Here is a 22,150-nt window from a genome sequence, read left to right as displayed (position 1 = left end):
GATGGAACCCAGGGGTATTGGACCTCCGAGCTACACCCCGTGCCCTACAAATTAGTAAGACCCTATTTAAAAATAAAAAAGGACCAGGGATGTAGATTAGAGATACAAAGTTCCTAAGTTCAATTCCCATTACTACACATTAAAAAAAAAAAAAAAAAAAGGAGTGGACAGCTGTGTCTTGTTTTCAGTCTTTTTGTTGTTGATGTTGGGGACTGAACCTAGGGGCATTCTGTTACAGTTGGTATGGCGGTGTGAGCTCTTTTCCTCTATTCAACTAAAATTTGTTGAATAGAGAAATTAAAATTAATAGATGGCTTGGTGCAGCTTTAAGAATTCTTTTTTTTTTATTTTTTTATTTTTTTGGTGGTACTGGAGGTAGAACCCAGAGGCTTTCTACCTCCGGGCTATACTCCCAGACCTATTTTATATTTTATTTGGAAACAGGGTCTCACTAAGTAGCTGAGGCTGGCTTTTTTTTTTTTAATTGGTGCATTGTAATCATATATCACATTGGAGTACAAGACTTGAGAGGATATACAAGCATACTTCATCCAATTAGCCCTCATCCAGCCCCCATTCCATTCCCTCCCCCTCCCTTGATCCCATGCTTGTTTGATGATTAACTTTGATACATTTGTTTATGTACCTCCTGCATTTTAAAGAGGCTCCATCCTCCCCTATTCCATACCCTCTGATTGGTCACCTTAGTTGCTTCACTATAGGGCCCTTTCTATAACTCGACTTCTTCCTGTTGCCCCTTTCCTCCTAGTTTTTGCTGCTTAGGGGAAGCATCTGATTTTTATTTTCTGCGATATTTCTCTGTGCATGCTCCGTTGCAAGTACCGATCCCACTCTTGACGGCCCCAGTAGTGGCCTGGCTACCCGGTGGACTGATCCAGCCCTTGCTGGCTCAAGCAGTGGCCTTGCCTCATGGGAGGCCCCAATTCTGGTCTTACTGGCCCCGACACCAGCCTAACCCCTCAGCTGGCTCCGATCCCGGCCTTAGAGGCCCCAGTAGCGGCCTTGCCTCATGGTGAGCTCTGATCCCAGCCTTGCTGGCCCCATCACCGGCCTAACCCCTCGGCAGGTTCTGATCCCAGTCTCGGAGGCCCCAGTAGCGGCCTTGCCTCCTGTCAGGCTCCGATGTCGGCCGTTGGCCCCGGCATCAGCCTAACTCCTCGGCAGGCTCCGATCCCGGCCTCGGAGGCCCAAGCACCGGCCTTGCGTCACGGTGAGCTCCGATCCCGGCCTGGCTGGCCCCATCACCGGCCTAACTCCTCGGCAGGTTCCGATTCTGGTCTTGGAGGCCCCAGAACCGGCCTTGCCTCACGGCAGGCTCCGATGCCAGCCTCGCTGGTCCCAGCACCAGCCTAACCCCTCGGCAGGCTCTGATCCCGGCCTTGGAGGCCTCAGTAGCGGCCCTGCCTCATGGAAGGTTCTGATGCCAGCCGCTGGCCCCGGCACCGGCCTAACCCCTCGGCAGGCTTCGATACCGGCCTTGGAGGCCCCAGCACCAGCCTTGCCTCACGGTGAGCTCCGATCCCGGCCACGCTGGCCCTGGCACCGGCCTAACCCCTTGGCAGGCTCCAATCCTGACCTCGGAGGCCCCAGCACCAGCCTTGCCTCACAGGAGGCTCCGATGCCAGCCTCGCTGTCCCTAGCACCGGTCTAACCCCTCGGCAGGCTCCGATCCCGGCCTCGGAGGCCCTGAGGCTGGCTTTGAACCTGTGCGATCCTCCTGTCTCAGCCTCCCAAGCACGGGGATTACAAGCGTGCGCCACCATGCCCGGCTTAAGAATTCTTTATTACAAAATCAATGGGAAATAGAAAGGGAAGAGAAGAAAAGCAGCATGTCTGGGGCACGCTGGAGAGCCTGAAAATGGAACTCTGCCCCCCCTTCATCCCTAGCCTTTAAATACAGATTTTGTATTCGTATGTTCTTAGCAGCTTTACTAAAGCAACGGGCTAGTAACTTATTCTTTTGGTAGGTAGTGCCTTTTTATCTCTGGAGAGTGCACTTACTAAATGCAGAGCTCAGCAATCTACCTGGCTTCTGCCATTATTATATTAAGCAATATTGGTTGCTCATCAACTATGGGTACTTTGGAGTAACAAAGAGTACCTTTCCTGTACCCAGGCCAGATCACAAAGAACAGGAGGTAAAATAGGGGCACTGGGTGCCTCTACATACTTTTAGGGCCAAAGTCTTCAATTGTCTCTAGGGCTTTTAAGGTTAAAGACCTTAATTTTCTTTACATTCTTATAGGTTAATCATTAGAACAAAGGGTAGGGAGAAAAAGAGGGGAGCTCGGCAATGTTAACAGTGGCTGCCCCTCGCTGCCTGAGTGGCTATGTAGCACCCAGACTCTGACTGCTTTTTACTTTTTGGAAATTAATACCAGAGCAGTTTTCTACCACCGGCACAAATCTACCTTCTGAGTTACAATGCCAGCCATTTTCTTAAATTTTTATTTTAAAATAAGGTCATGCCAAGTTACTAAGGCTAGTCTAGAACGTTTTGTCCTCTTATCTCATCTCCCAAGTACTGGGATTATAGGCATGTGCTACCATGCCTGGCTGCCTTGTTCCCAGTCTTAAGAAGAGAAACATTCAGTTTTTCCCTATTAAATATGGGATACATTTTTACATGTCCATCAGATTGAGAAAGTTCCCATCTCTTATAGTTGGATGAGACTTTTTATCATGAACTGTAAATTTTGTTTACTACTTTTTCCATATCTATGCATTTTTCTTTTAGTCTCTTCATATGGTGAATTTTATTGGCTGATTTTTGAATGTTAAACTAACCTTGCATTCCTGGGAAAAACAAACCCATGTGATTATTATGTGTATACTTATATTTTGCTTGATTCAGTTTACTAGTATTAAGATCTTAATGTCTGTGCTCATGAGAGATACTGGCCTATAGTTTTATTTTCTTCTGTTATCTTTGATTAAGGAATGTTTCCACTTTTTCTGTTTCCTAAATAAGTTTTTATAAATTGATATTATTTCTTTCTGAAAAAAAAAATTATTTTGGTGGCACTGGGGTTCCTGGAAACCCTTCTACCTCCAGGCTACACTCCCAGACCCATTTTTATATATTTTTTTAATTTGGAAACAGAGTCTTTTAAGCCAGCGAGGCTGGCTTCGAATCTGCATGATGCTCCCTGTCTCCGCCTCCCAAGCGTGGGGATTACAAGCGTGCACCACCACGCCCAGCCAAACTTTTATGTGTTCCTTACTATCCTTTAAAGTCTGTAAAATCTCTAGTAAACTACTTCTATTCCTGATATAGATCATTTCTGCTTTTCTGTTTTTCTTTTTTTTTTTTTTTTTTTTTTTTTGAGGGTCTGGAGATGGAACCCAGGGGCATTCGACCTCTGAGCTACACCCCCTGCCCTATTTTTTATTCTTTATTTTGAAACCGGGTCTCACTGAGTTGCAGAGGGCCTCACTAAGTAGCTGAGGCTGTCCGCGAACCGCGATCCTCCAGGTCTCAGCCTCCCGAATGCTGGGATTACAAGCGTGCGCCACCACGCCCGGCTCGCTTTTCTGTTTTTCTTTTTCCTTTGATGTTTATCAATTTTGTTTTCAGTGAACTTGTGTTTGGTTTCATTAACTTTTTTTTTTTTTCTGTGTGGTTTGCTGTACCTTCATTCTTTCCTGCCTTCCCTCACCTTTTCTATCTTATTTGGTTTTAACTTGCTTAAAAAAGTTTTTTCCCCCCTCATTTTCTTAAGGTAGACACTTAAGATGGACATGGTACTACATACTGTAATCGCAGTTTTGGGAGGCTGAGACTGGGGGATCCAGCCTCAGCTATTTAAGTGAGGCCCTCCACAACTTAGTGAGACCCTGTTTCAAAATAAGAAATAAGAATATAGGGCTGTAGGTGTAACTTTGAGGTAGAATGCCCCAGGATTCAATCACCAATACCACCCCAAAACAAAAGGTAGACACTTAGATCATTGTCTTTCTCTGATACAAGTTACCAGTGCTTTTTTTTCTCCTTCAGGTACTATTTAATACCACAAACTTTGATTTGTTGTGCTTTTATTTTCGTTCTGTTCAAAATATCTTCTAATTTCTCTTGTGATTTCCTCTTTGATCCATGTTTGTTTTATTTTGAAGCATTTGGAGATTTTTTTCAGATATTTTGGTCATTTGTTTCTATTTTAATTTAGCTATATCAAGAATTTATGCTTTGTATAGTTTTAATCCACATAATTTATAGATTTTTCTTTTATAGTGGAAGAGTCTTTCATAAACTATATTCTGAATATTACATTTGCAGTTTATGTGTTTTCTGCTCTTGTTGAGTGGAAATTTCTATAAATGTTAGGTCATTTGGTTGAGAGTGTTCAAATCTTCTGTTTGATGTCTTTGTACTTGCTCTTATCATTTATTTCAAAAGGAGAATTGAAATCTCCCATCTACATTTATAGACTTGTTTATTATTCCTTTCAGCTTCATTAATTTTTGCTTCTTTTGTGTGTGTGGGGGGGTACTGGGTGGAACCCAAGGGCTTTTCTACCTCTGGGCTATACTTCCAGACCTTTTTTATACTTTATTTGGAAACAGGGTCTCACTAAGATGCTGAGAGCCTAAGTAGCTAAGGCTGGCTTTGAACCTGTGCGATCCTCCTGTCTCAGCCTCCCAACCGCTGGGATTACAAGCATGTGCCACCACTCCCGGCTTGCTTCATGTTTTGTTGTTGAAATTCTGTTCTTATTTGCACATACATTGAAAATTTTTAAAGCCTTTGATATATTGACTCTTTTTTCATTAAAAAAATTTTTTTTCTTCTTAGCCAGGTGTGGTGGTATATGCTTGTAATCTCAGTACTTGGGAGGCTGAAACAAGATAATTGCAGGTTCAAAGCCAGCCTCAGCAACTTAGTGAAACTTTCAACAGCCTAGTGAGACCCTTTCCAAATAAGAAATAAAATTGGGCTGGAGATGTAGCTTGGAGGTAGAATGTCTCTGGGTTCAATCCCTAGTAATTAAGTAAGTAAGTAAGTAAGTAAGTAAGTAAATAAATAAAACAACTTTTGTTTCTTGTGCCATACCTTGTCCTCAAGTTTTCTTTGGTATTAGTAAAAACTATTTCTACCCTTTTTTTTGTGTGTGTGTGGTACTGGGGATAGAACCCAGGGGCATTCTACCTCTGAGCTACAACCCCGGTCCTATTTTCTTAGTCTTTTTATTTTTTGAAACAGGGTCTCGCTGAGTTACGAAGGGCCTTGCTAAGTAGCTGAGGTTGTACACAAACCACGATCCTTCAGTCTCTGCCTCCCGAATGCTGGGATTACAAGTGTGCGCCACCACGCCCGGCATTTCTACCATTTTTTTTTTTTTTTTAATTAGTGTTTGTAGCCTGACTTGATGGTGCACGCCTGTAATTCCAGTACTTGGAAGGCTGAGAGGAGAATCACAGGTTCAAGGGCAGCATCAGCTCCTCACCCTAATGAAACCCAGTAATAGAAGGTGGGTTATGGTAAGTCCTCAGATGACTCAAGAACTACTAGCTTGTTTGTACTAGCTTGAGCTATGAAAGCTTGCTTTAAACCCTACTTTTTGCTTTTGCCATCATCACCTGGGTAGTATTTCACCTAGGAAAATAAACCTTACTGCTGGTACAGTGACTTGCTACTACCTTCTGATGATATATTGGGGCATGGATAAACCAAGATAATCTTAACCTACTTCGTAGTCAGTGAGAGCAGAAACCAGTCTATTTATACACATAAGGACTCCCTTCTTTTTCATGGTCCAAACAATAAAGCTTTGTGATTCTGCTTCTTAGTAGTACTATAAATTTTTTTCCTTTAAAAAGATTAATGTCTTTTATTGGTGCATTGTAACTACATATAATAGATTCATTGTGACATGTGACATATTCATATATTCACATTAATTTAGTCAGTTTTATTTCCCAGGACCTCCCTTTCCTCTCCCCCCTTCTTTTCTCCTCTTCTTCTTTCTTTACTGGCCTGTAGTACTATTATTTTTAATTTAACAAATTCAACAGATTATTATTCAACAAATTTATGATGATCTCTGCCCTCTTTATTCCCTTGTGGCTAATTAGACAAACATTTGTAGTTGCTAGTAAGGAGCAGGTGACAGAAATTGTTTATGCAAAGTATTGCAAAATTACTTATGAAACATGCAAATGATTCCCAAAGGCATCACTGTAATTCAGATTCCTTTTCTAAGCTTCACACATGCCACTAGCTATTTTATTAACGAGGCCTGTGTGCTGGATGTTCCTCTACTTGGAACACCCTTTTCCTGCCCTTTTCTCTGCTTAGACCTCTAGCAAATCTTTTTCCTTATAGGTGTTGGCAACCTATTCAGCCAATTGTATTTTAACATTCATCATGCAGGTTATAATTGTCCATTTACTTACAGGTGTAGTGATGGCACACTTGTAATCCCAGTACTTGGGAGACTGTGACAGGAGGATCGCAGATATGAGGACAGTCTCAGCAAGGAGTAAGACTCTCATCAACCTAGTGAGACCCTGTTTCAAACTAAACATAAAATAGGGCTGGGAGTATAGCTCAGAGGTAGAATACCCCTAGCCTCAGTACCCAGTATCACACACACAAAATAATAAGAAGAAGAAGATGAAGAATACTTGTCCATTTATTTAAATGTATTTACCTTAAAACTGAGCTCTATGAGGCCCGGTATCATGTCTCAGTAAGTGCTCAATAAACATATCTTAAATAATGGAAGGAATTCCTATGAAAGACTATGGTGTAGTTAAAACCATGAGTTTTTGGTGAAACTGAGGTTCATCTCTACCATTTACTATTTGTGTAACTTTGGTTTTCTAGCTAAAAAGTGAATTTCAAAAATAATACTTATGTTATGGTTGTGTATGCATATGTGTGTACATGTATGTGTACAATTTATTGTTTTATTAATTGTTTCTAAAATGCTTGGCTCAGGACTTAGCACATAGTAAGCACACAATACATGTTAGCTCATGAATAATATTACTTAATCTGATCTGAATTTTCAAATTAAAAAAATTTTTTCTTTGAGGTCCCTTTCTGTTGAAAATATATTTGAATTATCCAGTAGTGATCTAGATAACTAAATACTATTGAAAGTTAACTTTATGTTAATGTTAAGTTTATCTTTATGGAATGTACATACATATCAAAATATGTTGTCTACAGTATAGAAGACAAATTGATTCCTTTCTTGATCCCATTAGGTAAATTATTCATACTTTTCCATTAGCTCTATTAATGCTGTATTAATATTGGTACAGAAAATTAAAGGTAAATGGCATATTCAATCATGTGATTTTATCTTCTTGGGCTGCATATAAAACTTGTGATTTTTTTATTAGCTTATTATAGTATATTTCTCAGGATACAATGTCTTTCTTTAGATTAATGGTGACTGCATATATGATTTTAGATTTTTTTTTATACTGGTATACTGGGGGTGTTGAATCCAGGGGCATTCTACCTCTGAGCTACACCCCTAGCCCTATTTTATTTTTATTTTTGAAACAGGTCTCACTAGATTGATAAGAGTCTCACTACTTGCTGAAGCTGTCCTCAAATGTGTGATCCTCTTGTCTCAGCCTTCCAGATGCTGGGATTACAGGCCTATGCTACCATGCCCAGCTAGAATCATGTAATTTTGAGTTCAGTTGATTTCACTATGCAATTAATTATGTTGTTGAACAGTGAGTGAGTAAGCATGCTTTTCTGTGTTTGTATACTCTTAGGCTGTTATATCAAATATAATGAAATTGAGATACTCCTGCATTATATAGACATTCCTAAGGATTCAACTGCTAAGAAGAGACTGGTACAACTATAAAGAGATAGCTACAGTTAAATGATATTACATAAGATTTTTATATCATTAAAGGGACAAGAAAACTGACCCAAAGTATATAAATATCTACTTTAGAAAAGATTAAAAGCATTTAATGATATCTTGAGAAATAGATAAACCCAAATATAAGTAAAATTTTAGTTTTTGAAATAACATTTTAAAAGATGTGAATTGTCTTATGTTTCTAAAAAAGAAAAACTAATAGCATTTAATTTTTACTTCCCAAATTTAATTATGTTTTCCATTGAAGATTTATTGGGATACAAACTTTGACAATGTTATTTTAATGTTTATCTGATATTATGCTAAAGTAGCCAAGATTGTTAATTTAAAAATCTAAAAAATAAGAGAAAAAGATTCACAATAATTGATATTTTATATTACTTAACCTGGAATAGACATATTACATTTAAGGTCTATGCCAAAGGAGACAGGATAAAAAGGGACTGTTTTTCTAAAGATAGAGTTTAGAAAACCCATTTTAAGTAATTGAAGGGGCATTAACATAGGCCTCCATCTAATACTTGACACCAGGATAAACTTCAAAGGGATTAAATATGAGAACTTGAATCAAATGGAAATTATTATAAAATGGAATCAACTGTCAGACTTCTGAACAGTAAGACAACTCATTTCAGATCAATAGAAGGAAACAAAGGAAAAGGATAGTTTACAGACTTTATTTTTCTAAATTATAATTAAGCTGGGCGTGGTGGTGCACACTTGTAATCCCAGCGCTTGGGAGGCTGAAATAGGAGGATCACACAGGTTCGAAGCCAGCCTCAGCTACTTAGTGAGGCTCTCAGCAACTTAGACCGTGTTTCAAAATAAAGTATAAAAATAGGTCTGGGAATGTAGCCCAGAGGAAGAAAAGCTCCTGGGTTCCACCCCCAGTACCACACACACAAAAAAATTTATCATTAAATATACAAAAATGAATATAAAAATGAAATTGAAGGAATATAGCAAATATTTCGTAAATTTAATAGTCATTCTATTAAATGTTAGTGTATTGGTAACAAAAACACTGATTTCAATAATTATTTGATCAAGTGATATAAAGTATTCACAAAAAGATAAAAAAGGGAAAATATTCAAAATAGTAGTTTGAAAACAAATACAAATAGGTATTGAGTTTATTAAGCTAGAGGAAAAATGAAATTGATATTCCTGCTGCAGAGAGGCCATATAAGTCAGTGATTCAAGCCTATAGTAAGTTAAAAACTGCATTCAGTTCTAACAAGGATAATATAAAATATACACTGAGAGTCCCCCCCCCCCCAGGAAGATATCACTTCAACTCACAGATCATTTTTAGTTGAGCCTTTCTTAAAACTTGGATTTGACCAAAAGTGGTATTCTTTGAATTTCATCCAATTTTATGACACATCCCGAGGGTGGAGTGGGGTGGAGTTTCTTTTGTTGTTGTTAGCATAAGCCAAAACTTCCCTTTTTTTCTGAAGCTTTGAAACTCTTCCAGCATTTGTAATACATTGTGATTGGTGCTGTCTTACTCATCTCTTATCCTCTGGAATGCCTTACTCTCAGTAAACATGAGGTGAAGGATAACATTTTACCTGTAAAAACAGGATACTGTAGATAATCTGTGATGGGTGGTAGTTACTTGCATTGATGAAAGAATGTCAGAACTGTAAAGAAAGGAGAGATAAGCACCAGCATTTTTTCCGTCTTGCAGGTACTAGTGCCTTAGTTGTGCCCAAGCTGCACCCCGAGTTTACATTGTTGGTTTAGTTTGTCCTCTTAGGTTCTTCTAGAACACTCTTAAATCCTCAAAGATAATTCATTCCCAAGGGACACCAGTTAATGTTTTCTTTATTCCACAAAATAATGTAGATTGAACCTTTGTAGTATTTTATTGGCAAATATTACAGTCTCAAGTTTTTTATTGTTGTTTTGTGGGCTTTTATTTGTTTTGGGTGGTGGTGGTATGGTATAAGATCAGGTTTTACTTGTGATTCTTAACCAGGCAGATTTTTGAGTCCTATGGGTTATTTGTAATATCTAGAAACATTTTTAGTTGTCACAACTGGGGAGCAAGTAGTGCTACTGGAGGTAGAGGAAGGGAATGCTACTATAATACACAAGACAGCCCCACAACAGTTATCTGGCCGAAAATGCTAATAACACTGAAGTTGAAAACCTCCGATGCAGAAATAGAATTTCTGAAGTTTGGAGAAATCTAAAATTTCTGTTAGTACTATTTAGGATGTTATAATAAATTAGAGAATATGGATATCTCCTAGATTAAAACCTTCTAACTGTGATTTGTAGTTTGAGATCTTTCAGATAGGATATTTAGTTTGACTTTGGCATTTTTGCTTGTTTTAAGAAAAGTAGAAAAGCCGGGTATGGTGGTGGATGCCTGTAATCTCAGCACTGGGAGGCTAAGACAGGAAGATTGCAGGTTTTAGGACAACCTCAGCAATCAGAGACTCTCATCAACCTAGGGAGACCAAAAAAAATAAAATAGGATTGGGTGTACCTCAGACATAGAATGCCTCTTGGTTCATCCCCAGCGCCTCCCCCCCCCACCACACACACATAAATAGTATGAGCCAAGTGTGGTGGCCCATGCTTTTAAGTTATCCCAGTACTTGGGAGGCTGAAGCAGAAGTATCACAGATTTGCAGCCAACCTCAGCAACTTAAGGCCTTCTGCAACTTAATAAGACCCTCTTTTAAAATAAAATTTAAAAAAAGTAGAATAGGGCTGTAAGTGTAGCTCAGATGTAGAATGCCCCTGGCTTCAATTTCCAGTACCACACAAAAAAAGAATAATGTGTATTTTCTATTATGAGTATAGCTATAGTTAACGAATGTAAGATATTAACCTGTATATATTTTAGATTACTATTCCTTTTTGTGTGTGTGTGTGTGTGTGTGTGTGTGTGTGTGTGTGTTCGTGTTCACATGCCAAGCACCCCGAGGATTGAACCCAGGGCTTGTGTGTGCTAAACATGCACTCTACATTGAGCTACACCCTCAGATTTCTATTTCTTTTTATTTACAAAGCAAAATTAACACAAGATCTCTGCCTTCTATAGGTATTATAAACTGAAAAGAATGTGTTTTTACTTATAAAACCCAAAGAACTAATGGGACTGGCAATCAGGAGAATTGAGATGGCAAATAAATCTGAGCACCAGGTAGAACTGGGATTTAGATGAGTACAAATTAGCTGATCAGGTCCTAGGTGGGAGGTACCTACAAGAGAGTGAGATTACAAGTGAGCAAATCAACACTGTGAAGGAATAAGGCCAAAAGCATGGTCCATTTGATAGTGATTTTTCATGGGTTTCAAATACTTAAATTACATTAGCTTTGTTATTAGTGCTTTTTTTTTCTTAAGAATAATTCAAGGAAGAGATGATAGAGTATATAAAAATAATTTTGAAATAAGTCAGACAGACCAAGGCCAGGTGCAGTGTGCCCATAATCCAAATACTCAGGAGGCTGAGTTAGAAGGATCACAGGTCGCCAGGCCTAGTAGCGCAGGCTTGTAATCTCCATGCTTGGGAGGCGGAGACAGGAGGATCGCACAGGTTCAAAGCCAGTGCGCTGGCTTAAGAGACCCTGTTTCCAAATAAAAAGTATAAAATATGTCTGAGAGTGTAGCCCGGAGTTAGAAGGGTTTCCGGGAACCCCAGTTCCACCAAAAAAATAAATAAATAAATAAAAATAAAAAGAAAGATCACAGGTCAAAGGCCAGTGTGATAACTTAGGGAGACTCTATTTAAAATAAAAAACAAAACTGGGGGGATAGAGCCCTGAGTTCAACCCCAGTACCAAAAAAAAAAAAAAGGATGGATACACACACACACACACACACACACACACACACACTTACACACACGATGTATGTAAATTTTTATTCCACTTTCTTGTTTTGTGGTGAGTTGTCCTTTTCAAGTCATTTAGCTTTTGATCCTCAGTTTTCTCCTCTGTGAAGCTAGGATTTTAATGCCTACCTCTCTTTAAAAATGTGATTAAGCCAGTCGTGGTGGCACACACTTGTATTCCCCGCGCTTGGGAGGCGGAGACAGGAGGATCATGCAGGTTCGAAGCCAGCCTCACTGGCTTAAAAGACCCTGTTTCCAAATAAAAAAATATAAAATAGGTCTGGGAATATAGCCCGAGGTAGAAGGGTTTCCAGGAACCCCAGTACCACCACCACCACAAAAAAAACTGATTAAATGTAAAGCCATTTATTACATTTATTAATACATTAAATGTATTAAATGTAAATACAGTATCTGATGATAATTGATACTCAAAAATAGTGAATATATACGGTTTAAAAATCTCTAAATTTGGTCTGGGCATGGTGGCGCACGCTTGTAATCCCCGGACTTGCGAGGCTGAGACAGGAGGATCACACAGACAGGAGGATCGCCTCAGCTACTTAGTGAGGCTTTCAGCAACTTAGTGAGACCCTGTTTCCAAATAAAATAATAAAATAAAAAAGGTCTGGGAGTATAACCTGGAGGTAGAAAGACTCTGGGTTCCACCTCCAGTACCACCAAAAAATCTCTAAATTTGGAAAGCACATTAGTCTGTAGAGGTTTTAAAACTTCAGTAAATATCAGAATATGTATAGTAGTCTGCCAACACTCTTTACCTTTTTTGCTCTTACCTTTTGACTTTAGTATTTAAAAAACTAAAAACAAGATCAAGTGATCTTATTAAAGGGTGGGGGTCTTAGGAATTTTCAGGAAATAAAATAGCTTTTGTCAAATGCTTTGTGCAGTTTCTGATGCATGATGACTCTGCTCAATGAAAGTTAACTTCCTGCCCTCTTTCTTTCATATTGCCAACAGGCTCATATGATAGTTATAATTGCTACTGATATATTAATTTGTTAAATGAATACAGTAGATGTAATTGGAGTGAGAAAAGAAATTGACAGAAAACAACTTTAGGTTATAATGCTGTTTAGCAGAATTAAAATTATTCTGACTAAAGCTGACTATCTGCTTTTAGATGACTTTAAACATTTGATTTTAATTTTGACCATTTATATGATACTAGGCCTTAAAAGCATTTGCTTTTGCAACCTAATTTAGAAATTAATTTGATCTGTTTGACCAACTGTATTATCTCTGTAGACATGGATTGGATGTAATTTTCAGGTTCTGCCAAAGGAGAGGAAAATCCCCAGCTGTGTCTTTTGTTTTCTAAAAATCAGTTGTCATTCTGTGTTGTTTCATCTCTCCCATTCTTTCAACCACAGCTGGGTTGCAGGGGATTGGTGACATCCTACTCTTTACCCCTCCATTTTTTGTCTAGGCAAAACAATGTCAAGCAGCCATTACTTATCTGGAGGCTCAAACTGGGTAAGAATTTTTTTTCAATTTTGCTGAATATTCAGGTTTTAAACCTTGGCTAGAATAGAAGATCCCAAAGAGTATGAATTAACCAATACTAATAACAAAACAAGAACAAACAAAAAGATTATTTGGGTTTGTATGATAAGAGGCAGGTATAAATGAAGTAGCTCCTCTGGTGTATCTTGTGCAGAAAACTCTTGAGTAGGAAATTAATGATGAAAAGTGAGAATAAATTCAAGTCATGTTGAATAATTTTCTGACTCAGACTTTGGTGTTTTCTGTCTTTATAGAAACTGCCATTGAAATTCATCTCTTTATTACTTTCCAAAAATTAATGTTAATATTAGACTTGCTTCTGGGGAAATTATTAGTGCTAAATACATTGCTTAATAGTCAACAAATTTTTTGAACAAGTGCTTATTAAGTAACTACGTTCTAGATTTTTAGGGATCCTGAGGAAAGTTGTAAAGAAGATATTCTTGCCAATTATTTACTACTATCTGGTTATATATATATTTAAAAATTACTATGAAGATTTATGTGACATTAAACTTAAAAATCACATTAGTTTCAAATTAAGTACATATATTAAGAAATCTGTGGTGCTGAGCATGGTCTGTATCTTGACCTGGATGGTAGTTACATGGTTTATATATATGCATATATTATAAGGCTTCTAAATGAAATTAGTATGCTTTGCTCATTGTGGCTAAAACAAAAACTTAAAAAATAATTAAATATGTGTGAAAGCTCCATTATTTTCAAGTGCATTTGAAATAAAACCTGTATTTCTTTAAAAAGCACCTAGCAGTAAATTATCCCCTCAGATTATGCTAAATTCTAAAGTTACATAACATGCAAAACTTCTGTTTGACCAAGTGAGTTAAAAACTTGCAAGCTTCCTACCTCATCTACCATTTTACTGACAGAATTTTAACAGTATGAGCTTAAACACGTTAACTCTCAAAAAAGGTGTTGTCTGAGTAATTTTTTGCAAGTATTGGAACCTTTTACTTATAAAGTTATAAATTGATACCATAAAAAGAACTTCTATAAAATGCTTATAGAAAGTTTTTTTCTTTTTTTTATTATTATTATTTTTTTATTTTTATTGGTGCACTGTATTCATACATCATAGTGGGATACAAACTTTTGTAGACATACATGCACACATCGCCCAGTCAGCCCCCACCCGATCCCCACCCCATCCCCTCCCCATCCCTCCTTCCCATGCTTGGCTTAGTGGTTGACATCTAGTATTATAGCAATTTATCCAAAATTAAAAATGATAATCTCACATAACAGTTTCATTTGTCTGATACCAAGCTTTTGATGACTTAAAGATATCATTTCAATATTTCTTTTTGCTTTCTTTCTTACCAGAGAATATTTTTTTCCTATTTTTTTAGGTGAAACTATCATATATTTATATATTTATTTTTCAGAAAAAAATCTATCCTAATATGGAATATGGATTCTAGATACCCAAAACGATCTTGAAAAAGAACAAAGCTAGAAGATATATATTTTCTGATTTCAAACCATATAAAGCTACAATAATTGAAACAGTGTAGTACTGTTCTAAAGGCAGATATATAAACCATTGGAGTTAAATACAAGCCTAGAGCTAAATTCTTCCCTATATTATCAAGTTATTTTTGACAATGTTTCCACGAACATTTGGTAGTGGAAATAATAATCTTTTAACTAAATATTGTTTAAAAATAATAATTACATGGAAAAGAATAAATTGGACCCTTACCTAATCCCATATACAAGTATTAACTCAAAATAGATAAAAGACCTAAATATAAATCTTAAGACTATAAACTTTTAGAAGAAAATCTGGGTCATAAAACCTCACAACATTGAAATTGGCAGTGATTTCTTGGATATGATTTCAATGGCACAGGCAACAGAAGAGTATACAAACTCCCTAAAAAGTAAAAAAATACTGTATATCCAAAGACAATGTAAACAGAGTTAAAAGTTACTAATAGAATTGGATAAAATATTTCCAAATGCTATATCTGAAGGTATATTAATATTCCAATTAGAAATCCTAAAAATTAACAGCAATAAAGGCAAACAATACCATTTAGAGATAGGTAAAAGACTAACATAAATAATGAATCTCCACAGATAACCAATCTTAGTTGTCTGTTGGATGGAAACTCTTGTTTCTCTGGTTCTGGTGTGTGTTACCTATTTCTTCTTTGTAGTTAATCTCTTTGAGTATTTTCTCTAGCGCTGGTTTCGAAGACATAAATTCCTTCAGTTTCTGTTTGTCATAGAAGCTTCTTATTTCTCCATCTAATTTGATAGAAAGTTTTGCTGGGTAGGAAATTTTTGGCTGGAAGTTGTTTTCTTTCAGAGTTTGGAATATGTTACTCCAAGCCCTTCTGGCTCTCATGACTTGGTTTGGGAAGTCTGGAGTGATTCTAATTGGTTTGCCTCTGAATGTCACTTGGCCCTTTGTTTTTGTTGCCTTTAAGATTCTCTCCTTGGCTTCCACATTGGTCATTTTGACAATTATGTGGCGTGGGGATCCTCTTCTCCGATCCTGTCTAAAGGGAGTTCTATAAGTTTCCTGGATCTGTGTATCAACCTCTTGCTCTATGTTTGGAAAATTTTCTGCTATTACTTCCTTGAAGAGATTGTTGATCCCTTTGGTATCACTTTCTTTTCCCTCCTCTATTCCAATTATTCTTAGGTTAGCTCTCTTAAAATGGGCCCATATTTCTTCAATGTCAGATTCCTGCTGTCGGATTTTTTTTTCTAAATTAGAAACTATGCGTTCATTTTTGGAATGATCATCTTCTAAGAGTAAGATTCTGTTCTCCATGTGGTCTAATCGGTTGTTTGTGCTTTGAATTGAGGCCTTTACGTCATTAATTGCATTCTTTATCTCTTTTTGGCTTTCTCTGAGTTCTTTTCGAAGCACCTCTATTATTTCTACAGTTATTTTCCTGATTTGATCTTCTAGAAATCTCTGATTTTCTGTATTATCGGGTTCTGATGTTGTGTGGTTGTGGGCATTCATTGTTCCAGTGTTATTCCTCTTTCCCATGATTTTGGAAGTTTGTGCCTTCTCTGGGTTCTTCCCTTGGGTCACTATGACTTCACTTAAGGTGCTCTGGATCTCGAGTCTGTAGTATCTCAGACCCCACTACTCCTTTACTGGGTTGTATCACAGAGTCTCCGACCCAGGGAGTCGATAGAGGCTGCTTTAAACTATGGGGGGGTGCCAGGTTGCACGTTCTACTATGGTGTGATATCTCTGCCACCTCCACTCCCCCACTGGGTCAAGTCCCAGGGAATACAGTACTGGGATTTCTCCTCTGTGGCCCGCAATTTGACTCACTGTTCTTGAGTTCGTAGATGTAGCTGTACTGGACTTGTTGAATTCGCTGCTGCTGCCGCCCGTGGCAATATGGCGCCGCTGCTACGCCCTCGGCCGTGAGGCTGGCTTATTTCTTCTTGGTTTGAATTCCACTCTGAGTCCTTGCAGCGTGTGCTGAGCTCAGCCACTGGGAGCTTTAGATGTTGCCTGCGCTGAAAAATCCCGCCTGGCTGTTCCACAGCGGCTCACCTCGGCTTGCTGTAGCCGTCCGGTGAATTCGCTGCTGCCGCCGGCAATATGGCGCTGCTGCCGCGTCCTCGGGCGTGAGGCCGGTGTATCTCCTCTGTGGCTCTGAGCTCTGTTCTTAGTCTGTTTTCTCTCTGGAGCCTGGTGATTTTTTTGTTTCTCTGGTGATGGTGTTTTCTGGCTATGAAAGGCGCTGATTTTGTGGTAATGGAGATTGGTTGTTAGCGGGGCTCTTAAGCCCCGCTTTTCTCGGTCGCCATCTTCCCCAGAAAGTTTTTTTTTTCTTGACGTCATTTTTAATACAAAAACTGGGAAGGAGTCTGGAATGAGTGAAGAGAATGCATGAGAATGGGAATTTGATAACGTCATGATGAAATTCTGTTATTCTCCGAATAGGCTGGGGAAAAAGACTTCATTTTGCACAGTTAAGAGGAATCATTAACATAGTCTACAAGGCAAATCTGGAAGAGCCAGAGGTAAAAGACTGTTGGAAGGAACCCAAATTAAAAGGCCTGTTTTACTTCTACCCTGCTAAGTTCTTTTGCTGTTTCTTTCATTTCCTTCTTCTTTTAATCAAGGCTAAAGTAGGCTAGGGAAGGAAATACAGGCTTGTCTAGTTTTCAGAAGGTTGCCAGCTTCCTACCACATGTCCCAGTCTTTCTGTACTTTTGACTGCTTTATTCCCTAGAGGGCTTCTTAACTTCAGCACTGACATTTTGGGCCCAGTGATTTTATTGTGGGGCTGCACTGTGCATTCTATAGTGCTGTACCCACTAAATGCCAGTGGCTCAAGTTGTAACAACCCAAAATGTCTCAAGAAATTGCCACATTTTTTCTGGAGTTAATATTGTTCCAGTTGAGAACCACTGCCCTAGAAGTATATGGTAAATAATAGTTGCTGTTATTGACAGTTACTAAGCATATTCCTACCTCTGCTGCTCTTCTATTCTTGTTCCAGTTCACAAGTAGCCTTTTTTTTTCTCTCTCTCTATGGAAGAATGTTTAGATATACCATCTTATTGGGCAAGAGTTGTATTTTGGAGGAGTAAATAGAAAATAACATTAGTATAATAGTCTCTACTTTTTTTTCTCTACCAGTGAGTATAGTAAATTTACAAATATAATAAAAATTTATTTGTATTAGTTTGCCAGAATATTTTCTCCTTTTAAAATAATACAACTGATTTTTTTAAAAGTCTTTCTTTGTTCTTATTCTACTGAATCTGGCATATAAAAATAAGGCTTTATGTTGGAAAAGCTTATGGTTTTTAGTATATTTTACTGGCATTAGATTATTTTGAGAAATTTTACTTTTGCATGTTAAAATACAGTGTACATTTATGCTCTTACATTTAAGACATTTTTGCTTTTATTGGTACATTATAGTCTCACATCATAATGTAAATCATGTTGACAATGTCATACATGCACATAGCACTTGGTGCCTCACCACCCACACCTCCCCATTTCTTTCCCTCCTAATACAGAGTACCCAGATTGACATTAGTATATTTCACATGTATACACATAGTCAATGGTAGTATTTCCATTAATGAACCTCAGTCTTCCTCCTCCCCTTCCCTTAGGTCTCCTTCTTGGCTCTTCTGAGGTTTCTCTTCCATTATCTGGAGTCCTTCTGTTATCCTAGTTATTCCCTAGCTTGTACATATTAGAGAAAACATATGATCCTTCATTTTCTGTGATTGGCTAATTTCACCTAACATAATATTCTTCAGGTCCTTCCATCTTCTTGCAAATGGTGTAATTTTGTTCTTTTTTTTATTGCTGAGTAGAATTTCATTGTGTGTTTTTCCCTTAATTTTGTAATCTATTCATCTGTTGATCAAGGACACCAAGGTTGGTTCTATAATTTGGCTATTGTGAGTTGTGCTGCTATGAACATGGGTATAAATATATTACTGTAGTTCTCTGGTTTCAGTTCCTTTGGAAAGATATCCGGTAGTGATATAGGTGGATCATATGGTTGATCCATTCTCAATTTTCTAAGGAATCTCCGCACTGATCTCCACAGTGGCTGAAGTAGTTTGCAGTCCCACCAAGAATGTAGAAGAGTTCCTATTTCCCCACATCCTCGCCAACATATATTGTTATTAGACTTCTTTATGATTGCCATTCTGATTGGGGTTAGATGGCATCTCATTGTATATAGCTTTGATTTATATTACCTCTCACCCTGCACAGGAATCAACTCAAGATGGAATCAAAGACCTGGAAGTTAGACCAGAGCCTGTGAAGCTATTAGAGGAGGGCATAGGTTCAACACTCCAACATATAGGCACAAGCAGAAATTTCTCAACAAGACTACTAAAGCTCAGGAAATTAAAAGAAGAGTTAATAAGTGGGATAGCATCAAACTAAAAAGTTACTGTTCTTCAAAGGAAATCATCAAGTCTAAAAAAAAAAGCCTACAAAATAGATCTTTACCAGCTATCCTTCTGACAGATGTCTGATATCTAGAATATTCAAAGAACTTAAAAGACTTTACATTAGAAAAACAACCCAGTCAAGAAATGGGCAACTGCCGGGTTTGGTAGTGCATGCTTCTTGTGCTTGGGAGGCGGAGACAGGAGGATTGCACAGGTTCAAAGCCAGCCTTGCTGGCTTAAGAGACCCTGTTTCCAAATAAAAAAATATACATATATGATAGGTCTGGGAGTGTAGCCCAGAGGTAAAAGGGTTTCCAGGAACCCCAGTACCACCAAAAAAAAAAAAGATGGTCTTTTGTGGTACTGGCGGTGGAACCCAGGGGCTTTCTACCTTCAGGCTATACTCCCAGACCTTTTTTTGTGTGTATGTGGTACTGGTGTTCCTGGAAACCCTTCTACCTTGGGCTACACTCCAGACACCTATTTTTTATATTTTTATTTGGAAACAGGGTCTCTTAAGTCAGTGAGGCTGGCTTCGAACATGCACGATCCTCCTGTTTCTGCCTCCCAATCGTGGGGATTACAAGTGTGCACCATCACTCCCAGCCACTCCCAGACATACTTTATACTTTTTTTGGAAACAGGGTCTCACTAAGTAGCTGAGGCTGGCTTCGAACCTGTGCGATCCTCCTGTCTCAGCCTCCCAAGTGCAGGGATTACAAAGCGTGTACCACCACGCCTGGCTTGAAGATGGTCTTATTTCTTAAAAAATGATTGGAAAACTAAGTATGGTTATTTTGTAAGGCAGGTGTTTTTAAATCCTGTCTTCAAAATTCAAATTGTTTACTATTTAAAAAGATCGATGCAGGTCTTCTTATTTTAGTCCACACTAATCCCTAAAGTATCTATCTACCATAGTCACAAACGGAGAAGCCTTGAAATAATATATATGGATCAGATGTGAACACATCTCCAAGTCCCCTGCTCTAGTCAACAGTGTTTTTAAGGGAAGGTACCATAATGAACTGTGTATTTGTAATTGCAGTTAGTGGATATAAAGAACATATTAGATAAATCCTAGAGGCTATAGGTGCATTTGACAAAAATATTGAAATTAGTACTCTCATGACTATAGTTTGATTTTTCTTCTACCAACACTGTTCAGTAGAAACTACTAAGATGATGGAAGTATTCTATATCTGCCATGTCTAGTATGGTAGGCTATAACCAAGGTGAGTGTTTATAATGTGGCTCGAGTGACTGAGTGAGAAGCCAAGCTTTTGATCTTATGATTTTAAATTTAAGTAACTGCATATGGTTAGTAGCTGCACTAATTAGCTTTCTGTTACTATAACAAATGCCTTAGATAATCAACTTAGAAAAGTTTAATTTTTACTCACAGTTTTAGAGATCCCATTCCAAGATTGGTTGGCTTCTTTGCTTTGGGTGAGGTAGCACATCATGGTGGGAAATGGTCAGAGAGAGAAAAAGAATGAGGAAGAAACTAGAATCTCACAATCCCCTTCAAGGCATGTTCCAAATAGCCTAAAGACTTATACTAATCCTTACCACCAACACATAAAGTTCCCCTACTTCCCTATAGCGCCACCCTGGGGACCGAGCTTGTAACACAAGGATCTTTGGGGAACACGTAAGGGCCAAACTATAGCAGCAGCTAACTATTGAACAGTGCTTTTCTAGAGAATGGGAACGAATTCTTGTCTTTCAGGTTGTCTCATAGGGTAGCAATAAGTTTCAAGATTATAGTCTCCATCAGTGATATAGAAATCCTGTATTTCTAAGAGATATATGTTTTAAGATAATCAATGATTACTTATTTGTAAATTTACTTTTTTTTGTGTGTGTGTGGTACCCAAGGGTTTTTCTACTTCTGGGCTATACTCCCAGACCTATTTTATACTTTTATTTGGAAACAGGGTTTCACTATGTTGCTGAGAGCCTCACTAAGTAGCTTGAGGTTGGCTTCAAATCTATGTGATCCTCCTGTCTCAGCCTTCTAAGCACTGGGATTATAAGTGTGCACCACCGTGCCTAGCTTTACTTTTCTGCTTTTAAACTTTAAAATTAATCAGGATGTTTGAGGATGTTGTTCACCTTTTAGATATTAATAGTTGTTAGCAAAAAGTGTTAAGATAAAACTATATATTTAAAATTCTTTCATAACATTGAGACCTTTAATTATATAAAAAGGAAGCTATGAGTATATTGATACAGGACTATTTTTCTACAGTTTCCAGAGTGTGGATTCTTTGGCATGTATGATAAAATTCTTCTCTTTCGCCATGACATGAACTCAGAAAATATTTTGCAGCTGATTACCTCAGCAGATGAAATACATGAAGGAGATCTAGTAGAAGTCGTTCTTTCGGGTAAGTAAAAAGCTCCTTTATTTTGTTCCTTTTAATTTTTTTCAAAGAGTTTCATTTTTCTATACAAAATTGCTGTGTTCATTTACATTTGGGCTTGTTATTCTCTGGTTACTTACTTCATCTGTAATGTTTGCTGTGATTTTTTTATATTTAGGGAAGTTAGATATCACAGATGAGAAAATAGGAAATTGAATTGTGAATTCCTTGAGTGTTACTAAACTAGGGATATCTACTGAACTGGAAGAGTTTTTTTTTCTCTTGAGTCAAAGAACTAATACTAAAGTTCTGTTTCCTTTTTCCCATTTCTACAAAGAGTATAGATGAGGAGAACTGAGGTTCAGAAAAGAAAATTAGGAAAAATATGAAAGATACGGAAGGATACATGACAGTATTGGTTATTGGCATGGCTTTAACAAAGCTTCTTCCCTTTATTTTTCCATTGGGCGTTTTCCTACCCCTCTCTTCCATTCCTGTCTCATCCAACCTTGCCATTTCTTGTTCCTTAGCTCTCACTGTTTCCAGTGTCATCCAACAGCAGGTGGACAAGGTTGTAATTGAGGAATGAA

General features: G+C 37.9%; 1 protein-coding gene across 2 annotated transcripts in view; it reads left to right on the top strand.

The window, feature by feature from the left end:
• The window catches only part of PRKD3 (protein kinase D3), a gene marked incomplete at both ends in the record, with an annotated part of 83,706 nt that overhangs the window by 6,445 nt on the left and 55,111 nt on the right, over window positions 1–22,150 (top strand). For both annotated transcript variants that reach the window (XM_080711486.1, XM_080711485.1), the window contains one exon: window positions 21,446–21,584. In XM_080711486.1, the coding sequence (XP_080567612.1) occupies window positions 21,446–21,584 (139 nt within the window). The remainder of the gene's footprint in view (window positions 1–21,445; window positions 21,585–22,150) is intronic.

The sequence above is a fragment of the Muscardinus avellanarius genome (assembly GCF_963383645.1).
Source record: "Muscardinus avellanarius genome assembly, chromosome: 15".
Taxonomy (NCBI): domain Eukaryota; kingdom Metazoa; phylum Chordata; class Mammalia; order Rodentia; family Gliridae; genus Muscardinus; species Muscardinus avellanarius.
Note: the sequence above shows the minus strand (reverse complement) of the source record. Positions and strands in the feature narration are given on the sequence as shown.